Raw genomic sequence first — 12,684 nt, 5'->3', positions numbered from 1 at the left:
TAATTATAATTTTATCATTATAATGTTATGATGTCTAAATTTACTTTCAGTATTTAAAATTATTAAAAGTGAATATTTTATTTTATTTTTTAGATAAATTCTGTAATCCTTAAATGTCTCATTATTTAACAGCTACCATTAAATAATATATTAAGTTAAATGCACTAATAATAATGAAAATTCATTCACTTTAATTTATTCACTTTACTAATTTTAGTTAAAATGTTTGTTCATTTTAGTTTACATTGCATATTTATAATATCAGCCATCAATAACACGACAACAATAACAAACTTGTAAAAATGTTATCAGCCAGAAATTTGTCATCTTAAGATAGGGACTATTGACTAAATCAACTACTGCCAATAAAACAACCTTAAAAAAACTAATTTTGACCCACATTAGGTGGCATTACCCAAGCAGTCATGAGGGTCAATATGTATAGAATAAGACAATTTTTTAGCCAGGATATTTTAGATAAATAAAAAAAATATTGAGAAATTCACCTTTAAAGATATTTAGAAAAGCCTAATTAAGTTAATAGCTATGCAAATCTCCAAATAAATGAACTTTTCTAAAATGTTGCATTATAATGTCGATGCCTAAATTGACTTTTGGCATTAAAAATGATTAAATGTTTAGTGTTTATTTTTAGTATATATTTCGTTTTTTTTAAACTAAATTAATAAATAAAAATAATAAAAGAAATAAATTCTGTGATACTTTATAATGCGGTCCCATTTTTTAACAGCCAACATATGTTAATATATTAAGTTATGAAATAATGAACTAATAATAATGAAAATTTATTCACTTCAGTTTACAGTGCAACAACTAATGTAAACTTATATTAATGTTTAACCCAACGTTTCTGTAACTGAGATTAAAAAAATCTAAATAAAAAAAGTAAAAATAAAAAAAGATTTATAAAAGCGTTACAGGGATTTATAATATCAGCTATAAATAACATGACAATGATAACAAACTTGTAAAAATATTATCAGCCAGTTTTTTTTTTTTTTTTTTCATCTCAGTCAATTGGTTAGAGCTGGTAGACCACATTGGTCAAGATGGTGATAGCTATTGATAAAAAAATCATAAATCATCATGAGTGTCAATGAAAATTTAGATTTAGATTATAGATTAAGATTTTCAACATCTAAATATTTCCATTGATGAATGATTTCGTAGAATAGGACAAAATATAGTCAAGATACAACTATTTGAAAATTTGGAATATGAGGGTTCAAAAAACAAAAATATTGAGAAATTGACCTTTAAAGACGTTCTTAGTTTTTCACAACACATACTGCTAATAAAAAATAAGCATTGAGACATTTACAATAGAATATTTATGAAATCTATCCATGAAACACAATCTTTATGTAATATCCTAATCATTTTGGCATAAAATACAGGAAAAACTATAATTTTGGGTCATGCAATGTACTTTATTACCAGAAACATATACGTACAATATATGACTGGTTTGTGGTCCATGGTCAGTCATTTTCAACCAAGTGTCAAGCAACTACAAAGTTACATCCTAACAAAATGTGCAAGAAAGAGTTGTCACTCAATCTAAGACTCATCTTAAAGCCTTTCTTCACCCATTGATATTGACATGTTCTCCTGTCCATCACTTGTCTTCTCTCAAAGCAAGTCCGAACTGTGCGCTCTTTCTCAGAAAGCTCTCATTGATCAAGGTGGCAGCCACAGCTTCTCAGTATGGCGGCCCTCTTGCTTCACCTCAGCGCTGCCCGATGTCTCTCATGCGACTGCTTTTAGTGCGCGTTGAATTGATTAAGTCTCACACCCACTCAACATGACGCCTGGGATCAATGAACTCGAAAGAGTCCTGCCAAGCAGTCGGCCTCCATCAGGGCCACTCGGTCTCAGAGAACTGGCCGCTGACAGTCCTGCTGCATTTCTTCCTGGCCAGAGTTTTCCTTTAACCTCGGGAGAATTGTGTTTTGAAGCACTCTTTAATCCAGATCTAATCCATAGTCTTAATCTCTCTTCCTAATGCTGCCGGGCATCGGTTGCTGCTGATAAAACTTTCCGCAGGTTTCTCTGACACATCCACAGCACTAATCTTTTCATTTATATCAACAGATCATCTTGTGTGGAACACCAAACCAGGAAACTACAGGTGGTATCGTGTTTTAGCACTGTTTCAGAGGCGTTCAAACAGAAAGCACTATTCCTTTCTGTTAAACAATGCAGTGTTCTTGTTTAACAAAGAAGCAAGTTCACAAGTTAACAAAGGAAACCATCAAATAGTTGCTACTGTAAACAAAAGAGAATTGTTTGAAAAAAAGGGAATTGTGTGTGCTAACTGCACTGTTTATTTTATCACCTAAATCAATTCTGCGGTTTGTATGTGTTTTTTAAATGCCTAATTTGTATGTGTTTTGCAAAGAGAATGACAAAAATTTAAAGACAAAATAGGGAATTCAATTTTAAGTGGCATTTGCAAGAAAATTTCATTCATATCACTGAATTTCAGCTCATAATATAGCTTGGGTCATTCTGACATTTAGTGGAAGGTGTTAGAGATGCGCGGATGGGCTATTATTTCATCCGCAACCGCATGACAAAATTCATCATTCGTCCGCCATCCATCCGCAGTAACATTTTTGACCAATTTTTAAAACCGCACCCGCCCGCCATCTGCTGATTGGGCTCTTTATTTGAATGGCTTATTCCTTTTTATTATTAAATGAATGTTTCTTTATTGATCATTATAGAATAGAGAATGACTTAAATGTAGATATGCAGTTAATCCAAACGTGCAAGTCATTAATTGACGACGCTTTGAAGTGACGCTAAAGATACGAGGACGTGTCTTTTCACTTGATTCGATTCCTCGGTCCTTGAGTCTTTTCCTTGCGTCCTTCCCTCGTATCCCGGAGGGGTGGAAACACGAGGAAAGAAAGCAAGGAAAGGAAACGAGGATGCACAAATAAGAAATGAGAAGCACCCGAGCTCTCAGAATATCAGCAGTGAACTCTGTCTCCAATCGGCGCACAGGGACAAAAGTAAATAAATAGCCTAAATTAAACGCACTGTACTATACAACTTTTTTTTTATTGTAGCCTAATAGAAAACGCATTGACACATCATTTCAACATACTGCTATTTAGTCTACAACTAAATGCCTATTTCACTTTATTTTTTAGTAAATAGATAGAATAATAAGTCATTTACATTATAGCCTAATAATATTTACATTTGTAGTTGTCCATAGCAACCCCAAAAACGTACCTGATTGCCTTGCACATCTAATTAATGGGCACAGTTTTTTCGACTATTTTTTATTTTTTGCTGTGGATGTTATTGAGCTTGTAGAAATCAGAAACAACACCAGTTCTGCGACAAGATGAACCTTTATTTATATCTCTATCAGACAATACCTATTTTATATGCCAAAAGAAACAACAGGCAGTAAAAAAATATTAACATAAATATCTTAATGTAGGCATAGGCTATAGTTGCATGCTTTGGCAAACAGTTGAAAAATTTTTTAATAAAAATGTCATATCGTGCCTAAGCCTTGTAGGCTCAGTCACCCCCACAATTAGAAATTAAATTAGAAAAATAGATATGCCATCCCTCTTTGAGCGAACATAAAGTCTGACCAGGCTAAAGTGCATGTATGACAAGTGCCCCAATAACCCATGGATTTAGGATTATCCCCATTCCCCTCAAACTTGAAGCATAACGAAATACTACGCCAGTTGCGACAAAGAAATTCTGGCAAAATAACCTTAGCCTCGGAACGTAAAAGCGAGGCCAACATGTCTAGAATAGAATAGGCTAAACCAATATGAACGTAAAATTATCAGCTGACCGAACTCAAAAGTTTATATTGAACATATGTGTAGCCTAAATAACATAGGCTAATTGGTTTAATATGCCTGACCTTAGGTCTAGTTGGATTTTTTCTTGGCACAATGCAAGAATAAAATAGCATCTACAGTGTCAGGATTCAGACGGGAGCGCCTGCATAGCCACTATAATGCGCCCTGCTGCACTGAAGGAGCGCTCGCTCGCAGCACTTGTTCCTGAAATGCATAGAATTCTCTTGGAAAGGTGCTGTAGTCGTGGGAATGACTGGCCTTATTTCTCCCAAAAGGAAGTAGATTTTCCTCTGCTGATCCGTCTATACGGAAGTTTGTAGAGGAATACTTCTGTACTTCATCCAGAATAAGTGTATCCGATTCCTCCTCTCATTCTGTGAAGTCAGTCCTAGGCTTTTTCGTTGGTGCGCCAGCTATGCCTATAAAAACAGTACAACCGCCCGCCACCCGCCCGAATTTAATTAAAATATTATTTTTTCGTAACGTCATCCGCCCGATCCGCGGTTTATCCGCGGAGTCCGTGGCTATAACCGCCAACCGCGCTTCTCTAGAAGGTGTGTTACTTGTATATGAAAAAATTAGGTCAACTATTTGGTTGGTCAATCTGTTAAATCACGATTGAAAGCAAAGCACATTATTCTGTTGTGGATTTGGCCAATATATTATTCCAGAATGTACTGTTATATAGAAATCATTACAAAAAAAACCTGACGTATACATTAAAGGCTGAACGACTTCAGATTTTTGGTGGTTTATGTTAACCTAATGGCTGGTTACAGATATTTTGTAACACTGTTTAACAGTTCATAACACGTTGTAAAAACAATTCATCATTACCAATTACTACTTTTGTGGAAAACGAATGCATTATCAACAGTTTTCAGTTAACGTTAGCTAATAATGCAACATTAGCACATGGGCTAATTTTAGTGCAAAATAAATGTCATCATGGCTTGCACTGCTAAAAGTAATAATGCATAAAAATATATGTTTAGTAAAAAGGTGATGCATACATCGTTAGCACAGTACACCGATCAACATAGCAAGTTATTTCATAACAACATAATGCAAGAAAGATTCTGAGTCCTGCCCAAACGCAGATTTTAACTTGACGGTCAGAAAAAAACTGCTCAAAATCTGACCCGCAACTTTTTCATGGTTACTGCTCATCTCAGTTATCAGAAGTTTCCTCACACTGGGTGTATCTTCACCGCGCTCACCTCAATGTTTACACATGCGACTGCGCGCTTGAGGGTTTTGTGCATTTCATAGTTCATTCACAAAACAAGTCAGCCTTAAACGCCACATAGGACAACAGCTAATCACACCGTTTAAGTGTGTTGTAAACATGATTGGCCATCATCTGCTCATGGGTATTTGCATGACGTGATCTAACTGGCTGACACCTGTTTGACGATTTAAAGTTCACTCAAAATTCACGTGAATCTTTGATGCTGACATAAAATTACATTTAAAAATACATTTAAATTAATTCCAATAATGCAAGAGTAGTTTTATTTGTTGAATCTATATTTCGTGTGTAAAGCTGCCATGTAGTTCAGGTCAAAATACCCATGATCTGCGTAGCGCGAGTCGATGTCAATCAAACAGCGGCAGAGAATTAAAGTCCACCAGTCGACTATTCGGTGCAACCCCTAGTATACATGAGTATTAACATATGAAATGTTGTGGTATTATAGACTGAATTCACGCGGCCGCAATTTTTAAAAGCAAAATTGAGGCTATGGTGGTAAGAAACCCGGAAGTATCGTTGGGGGTTACACAGGAACGTTGTGTAGCTGGCTGTATATCTCATCATTGAAGAGAAAGTGACACAAATTTATCATTTCACCGCCTTCCAAGTGACCCAAAGGTCCGTTCGGAATGAATGGTGAAAATAAAAAGGGATATCAGAGCTCATTTTCAGCTAAGTTAAGGGAAATGGCACTAGTTAGCTAACGTTTTCTTTCCCCAACACACGTTTTATATGCCATTTATCAAACTCAAGTTAATGAACTGATTCTTTCACTATAATAGACTTGACACGATACTGAATTAAAAGAAGAAAACGTCAATTTCCCGCTAACATTTAAGTCACTGTTTGATGGCTTTCTTAAAACAGCACTGATTTGCCATTGTGTTCACATGCTCAACAGAAATGATTGCCATTGGCCGAGAAGGTCATCAGTTAACCCTCCGCTGTATACAGAGTACAAACACAGATGAGTGATCTGCTTGATGACTTGACTGATCTTCACAGCTGCTTCACGCTCCATTGTCCATGTATCTATGTTTGCACTGGGTGAAGAGCGGTAAACTGATGAACACTGGTGAATACTATGGTAAATCAGCACTGTTTATGAACACGCTCAGTGGCGCTTGAATGTTAGCGAGAAATGGACGTTTTTATAACTTTAGTTCTGGGACAACACTATTACAGACAACACGAGGATGTGCTACAGAGGACTACAGTGTTTTATCACTCATCGGGTTACATAGACTGAAGCAGGAAAGCGTCCCCACAGTGTTTATCTAGTGCTATGATCTGAAGCCTGGGAGGACACTTGAGCATATTACTCTTAAAGAGATTGTGATGTTGTTTGATGCTAAATTGCTTTTAATTGTTTAAATTAAACTTTCTGAATGAAATTTAAGTGATGTTTACACCATTTCTGCATTGTGATATCTCTGCAACAGCTGGATGTTTGTAGTCCTCTGCATGTTACTGCAATGTTTACAGTGCTGGTCCTATATGTGGCGTGTGTGTGTTGTTGCACTAGATTATTGGTTCCTTTTTTTTTATTATCGGAAGGGTATTTTATTTTGAAAGGCGGTTTAAAGAAAATAGACATGACAAACAATTAATTACTTTCCTTTTACTTCAATATTTTGCATTCTTCTTATTTCAGTGTTTAAAGTTTTGATAGTGTTCTCTTTACATCCATGTGAAAAATAATATAGGTATTTATAAGCGAGTATGACCGCGTAGGCGCGAGATTATAGCTGACGTAGTTTCCGGTGCGCGCTCACTTTGTGAGATGGCGTCCAACAGGGACATCCATCACATATACATCCGGGTTTCTTCCCACCACAGCCTCGCTTTGTTTCTTTAAAATGGCGGCCGCATGAAATAAGCGTACATCTTGAACATATCAAATGATAGTGAAACTCGTGTGAAAAGTGTTTTTTTTTTCTTTCAATGGGTGAAGCCAGTGTAATCTATGTAGTTTGTTTATGTGATCACATGATTCATAATTATCAGGAATAAGTATAAAGAGATCTGTTGTCTTCAATTATTGAGAGTTGTGCACTTTAATATATTATAGACTTTGATATTTGTGTTGTTTACTAAATATATATTCATTCATTCATTTTCTTGTCGGCTTAGTCTCTTTATTAATCCGGGGTCGCCACAGCAGAATGAACCACTTACTTATCCAGCAAGTTTTTACGCAGCGGATGCCCTTCCAGCTGCAACCCATCTCTGGGAAACATCCATACACACATTCACACACACACTCATACACTACGGACAATTTAGCCTACCCAATTCACCTGTACCGCATGTCTTTGGACTGTGGGGGAAACCGGAGCACCCGGAGGAAACTCACGCGAAGGCAGGGAGAACATGCAAACTCCACACAGAAACACCAACTGAGCCGAGGTTCGATCCAGCAACCCAGCGACCTTCTTGCTGTGAGGCGTCAGCACTACCTACTGCGCCACTGCCTCAACCTACACTATATATATTAAATAATGATATTTAATCATATTTTTGAGGATATGATTGTGTAGTTACTTTTTCTTAAATTCATAAGCTGAACATTTTTGCATTAATTTTTTTTTTTTTTTTTTTGAATAGCTGTATAAAATAGACATCATATGTGTAATTGCACCTGTTACCCTGCCGGTGACATCCCACACAACCTGCTCTTAGATGGGATGGAACACATGGGAGTCAGTTGCTCTAAAAAAGAGGCTAAAGACCATGGCCTCTAGTGTCTGTCGCTACAGCACCATTTTGGGTTGAGCGGAGTGAGGTTTACCTGTACAGCATTTCGCTGGCTGGCCTCAGTTACGCGCCTACATGGTAATACTGTATATGGCCACTGTTTTTTTTATCAAAAAATATCTTCAAGCATCATCCCTTAATGAGTATATTTGGACTTTTAAGACTGTTTTTAAATGTAATACTTTGTTACAGTGAAAAAAAAAACTCTTTTCAAAACTTAAAAAAGACCTAAACCTAACGAGAAAAGAAGAATGTGCACTTATCCACCACTTAATCAAAGGCCATGGCCCTCTTAAAGTCCTATTCAGTCTTCATAACTCACCAGTTTTATCTGAATTACAGAGCAACGTCTCCTTCTCAGCTCTCAGTCCAGGACTCGGCCCATGCTTCATCCATGTTGCTATGGTGAACTGATCTGTCAGGTTCTGTGGCACAACCCAATCTGGGATGTTGGCTGCCTGTCGTCCATCAAATCGGAAGATGAGGTCACTGTCTCGGCCACTGTCTGTCAGCAGGGATGCCGTCCAATTGGTGGATGTGCTAGGAGCCGGGAGAAGGTCTGTGCTGCCCGAGGCTGCTCCTGCAGAGATAAAAGCACTGAGGTTAGTTCAGGTTACTTCAAGAGGCAGTGATGAAAAATTACAAGCTGTCTGTCATAAAGAGTTAAAATCATGTTAGTTGCCCTGGCATTCAAATATACTGTGCATACAGCACACTTCAAATCAAATTAGAGATGAAAAGCAAATAACATTTGGTTCCAGGACCCACATTCAAGCCTGACTGAAATGTCATTTCTGAAAGCAAACGTCTCATTATGAAACTCACTGCTGTCAGAGTCGCGGCCTAGCAACACTCGATAAGCTAGGGTGCTCACGTGGGGAAAGAGAGTTTGAGTTTGTGCTTGAAAAGCATATGTCCTAATTAAATCCGCAAAAATATTTCTTGTTTTTAATAAACTTTCACATTTTTATTACATTTAATCAGCGAGTGTTATGGCTAAGTATTTACTACACTACTGTACCTGACAAAAATCTTGTTGTCTATTCCAGTTTTAAGAGCAACAAATAATAACTTCTTGTTGATCATTTGGAAAAGTGTTAAAAGGTAGATTTTTTTTAGATGAATCATCTGTTGAACTGCATCCCAATCTTCACAAATACTGCGGACCCAATTGTCTCATAGAAATCAGTCAAGTTTGGTGAAGGAAAAATCATGGTTTGGGGTCACATTCAGTATGGGGGCGTGCGAGAGATATGCAGGGAAGATGGCAACATCAACAGCCTGGGGTATCTAGACATCTGTGCTGCCCATTACATTACAAATCACAGGAGAGAGCAAATTATTCAGCAGGACAGCTCTCCTCATTCTTCAGCCTCCACATTAAAGTTCCTGAAAGCAAAGAAGGTCAAGGTACTGCAGGATTGGCCAGTCCAGTCACCAGAGATGAACCTTATTAAGCATGGCTGAGGTTAGATGAAGGAGGAGGCATTGAAGATGAATCCAAAGAATCTTGATGAACTGGGAGTCCTGCAAGAACGCTTTCTTTGCCATTCCAGATGACTTTATTAATAAGTCAGTGCAGAGATGTATGGATGCAGTTGTCCAAGCTCATAGAAGTCATTAACTCTTTTTCCACTACACCATGATATTATATTCTATAATGTACATTATTTATGTACAAGACTTTTGTCTAAGCAAAGTAAGACCTTATGGTCCTAATTAAATAATTAAAAGTCAAGGTATGATAATTATTATTATTATTATTATTTATTTATTTTTTTGGTAATATAAGTGTAATCTAGAGGCCTTTGCCTTTCATATAAGCCACTTCTGATACCAAATGATCATCTAGAAGTCATGTTGTTGTTGTTATTTGTTGTTCCTAAAACTTTGATAGGCAACTTTTGTCAGGTACTGTTCTTAAAAATGCACCAATACTACTGCTTTTGAGTTTTTTTAATTAAAGCTTTTCAGCAATAAAGTAGTTATATAGATCATAAAGCTCCTATTTATAATTTGACTTAGAGCATTTCTGGGATGTGAGCTCCAGTAAAACAGCATCCGTTGAACCAGAGAGAAGATCCTTACCCTGTGCACTTCTTCTGGAATCCACAACTGACACTCTTCTTACTGTACTGTGTTTGATTTTAATAATGCACTAGTAAATGCTGAACTGTGAATAATACATGCTCTACAAGCATTGCTCATTGTGTGTTCATGTTAGTAAATACATTACCTAACATCAATGTCCCGCATTGTAAAGTGTTAACGACTCTTCTCTCATAAAAGGTAAAATACAAAACTTTGAGATATATTTGTATGCACACTCTCTTTGAGGACAAGTCTAGTACAGATGCCCTAAATATGCAAGAGCAGCGCCACCTATCAATCATTGATTAGCCTCCTGTCGTCCTCCCTCCCTCTCGAGCTCACTCATGCCTTTCTGTACGTGTTTTATTTGGGAGTACAGGAGGATATTGAATCTTTTTCCCCCACTCAGGGGTGACAGGACGGCCAGCACAGAGGGACAGAATGAGCGATGAGCAGCGCCGATGTCAGAGCAGCGTGTTCTCATTCCACAGCTTCACATCACTCACTTCGCCACCGGCCCAAAGAGAGACAGAAACCAGAGAGAATATGGCAGCCGCTCTGCTTTTAAGCTATGCAATATTTATTTCTGCCAATCGATATTGGACGATAAATTCAGCGTCGGGCTCCAAACGAGCATCTGAGCTCTTCTGAGAGAAACCATTTCCAGAAATACCGCCAACGTGCAGGTCAATGAGATTACATTACGCAAGCAATTTCTAGCGCTACGTGAGTCTCAGTGGCAGCCCTTGTCATCAAATGTCCAGTCAGGAATACACAGAAAATGTCAACCTTTCAAGGTTGTGCGCTAATGGTTACACACTGGGAGTTTGCAATTTTCATAATGCATAATTTAATTCTTTTAAAAATATTTGCCATATGCTGTTTAGCATAGAGATGATCTTTTCACATGAAGTAGATTTAATAACTAATTTCTCATTTATTTTGTTTTTGACATAAATTAGTTGTTGTTTTGCAAGATAACAGCATTCAACTTAAAGTGCTTTTAAGGCTTAACTAGGTAAATTAACTTAATTAATCATTTCAGGGTAATTAGGCTAGTCATTGGACATCAATGATTAGTGCTATCAATCAATCAATCAATCTATCTATCTATCTATCTATCTATCTATCTATCTATCTATCTATCTATCTATCTATCTATCTATCTATCTATCTATCTATCTATCTATCTATCTATCTATCTATCTATCTATCTATCTATCTATCTATCTATCTATCTATCTATCTATCTATCTATCTATCTATCTATCTATCTATCTATCTATCTCATAAATACAGTATACAACAGTTCTGTCTGGCTCTTGAATCTGAATCTGATTCTCGAATCCATCCACATAGAGTGACAGCACATCAATAGTCTCACAGCAGTTTGACAAATATTGCAGCTGTTGGACATCATAATGTACTATTGAGGCCGTTTTATGTAGTTGTTCAGATTGCAACTATGCAGTTTATTTTTAAAGATAGTGCCTCTTTTAAATATTTATAATTTCGGACATTCAGCGCCATCAGCCTGTCATACTGAGCAAAGCAAAGACGGTTGCAGAACAAGATGGTGACAGAGACTGCATAGAAGAGAAAAACTCTTTTTTTTCGTATTTCAAACTACAGCTGATCAAATCATTATAAAACAAGTAAGTGACATTCTAAATTGATCTCTCCCTATTTTATGTTGTAGTGTTGTATTTATACCACAGTATTCTGGTAGTGTTTGCATTGCTTTGGCTTTTTACAGTGTTAATTAGTGTGATCTCCCGATTGCAACAGGGAAATACTGGGGAATCTCTGTAGACTGATGGCATTTCATACCGTAAAGCCTTATAATCTTAAATATGAGCAAAATCACAACTTTAGACATTAAACTAAAAAATTATTAAAATACTAACTCTAAAGTGACGAATGAGCAATTGTTTCTGCTGTTCTGAATGAATGAATGAATGAATGAATGAATGAATGAATGAATGGTGGAAGAAGGTAGTTTGTAGGGGTTGGTAGGGGTTGGTGATGTTGGATGGCAGAGAGGTCTTGTGGACGTAGGACGGAAGTGAAGAGCGGGGGGTTGTGGCGGACAAAAGTGAAGAGGGGTTGGGGAGTCGCAGAAAAGGTGAAAGTGAACAGCGGACGGGTGAGGAGGACGGGTTAACAGGGGGTAAAATGAGGTGCTGGATCCGAATCCAGCGTGTTCTGGCACAAACGACTTTTTGAGACTCTCCGTGTATAATTTTCTTTTTTATAGACACGGTTATGCTGTCGAACTGTTGTGTAAACGCAATATCACACTTGTAGCAGTGCAATATGGCTGTGTATCGTCACTGGTGGGACACTAAGGCACTCAGCCTGTGGCCATGAACAAACGCACACCTCCCACCAGTGCCGATATACAGCCATATCGCACTGCTACAAGTGTGATATTGCGTTTATACAACAGTTTGATGACATAATCGTGTATATTGTTTTTTTAATCAATTAAATACCATTTTATTTCAGCCAAACTAAAAAAAAGAAGGAAGAATATTTTCCAGAATATCCAGAATATTTTTGTTTTTTATGAAATACGTGTAAAAAATTACTTTGCTCTTAAACATCACTTGGGAAATATTTGACAAATAACTACAATTTCACAGGAAGGCTAAATACTTTGCCTTCAACTGTATATCATATTTAGTTGGTAGCTATCTGATGTCTGTTTCCGAAACT

The 12,684-nt window shown here is 37.0% G+C and overlaps 2 protein-coding genes across 3 annotated transcripts in view; one reads left to right on the top strand and one right to left on the bottom strand.

Moving 5' to 3' along the window:
* clstn2a (calsyntenin 2a) overlaps positions 1-12,684 on the bottom strand; it is a 445,439-nt gene that overhangs the window by 109,688 nt on the left and 323,067 nt on the right. For both annotated transcript variants that reach the window (XM_073910342.1, NM_001159839.1), the window contains exon 7: positions 8,198-8,455. In XM_073910342.1, the coding sequence (XP_073766443.1) occupies positions 8,198-8,455 (258 nt within the window). The remainder of the gene's footprint in view (positions 1-8,197; positions 8,456-12,684) is intronic.
* Positions 1-12,684, top strand: part of LOC141378646 (uncharacterized) — a 471,123-nt gene that overhangs the window by 283,452 nt on the left and 174,987 nt on the right. The window lies entirely within an intron of this gene.

Source organism: Danio rerio, chromosome 2 (assembly GCF_049306965.1).
Source record: "Danio rerio strain Tuebingen ecotype United States chromosome 2, GRCz12tu, whole genome shotgun sequence".
Taxonomy (NCBI): Eukaryota; Metazoa; Chordata; class Actinopteri; order Cypriniformes; family Danionidae; genus Danio; species Danio rerio.
The sequence above is the reverse complement of the archived record's forward strand: the minus strand, read 5'-3'. Positions and strand labels throughout refer to the sequence as shown.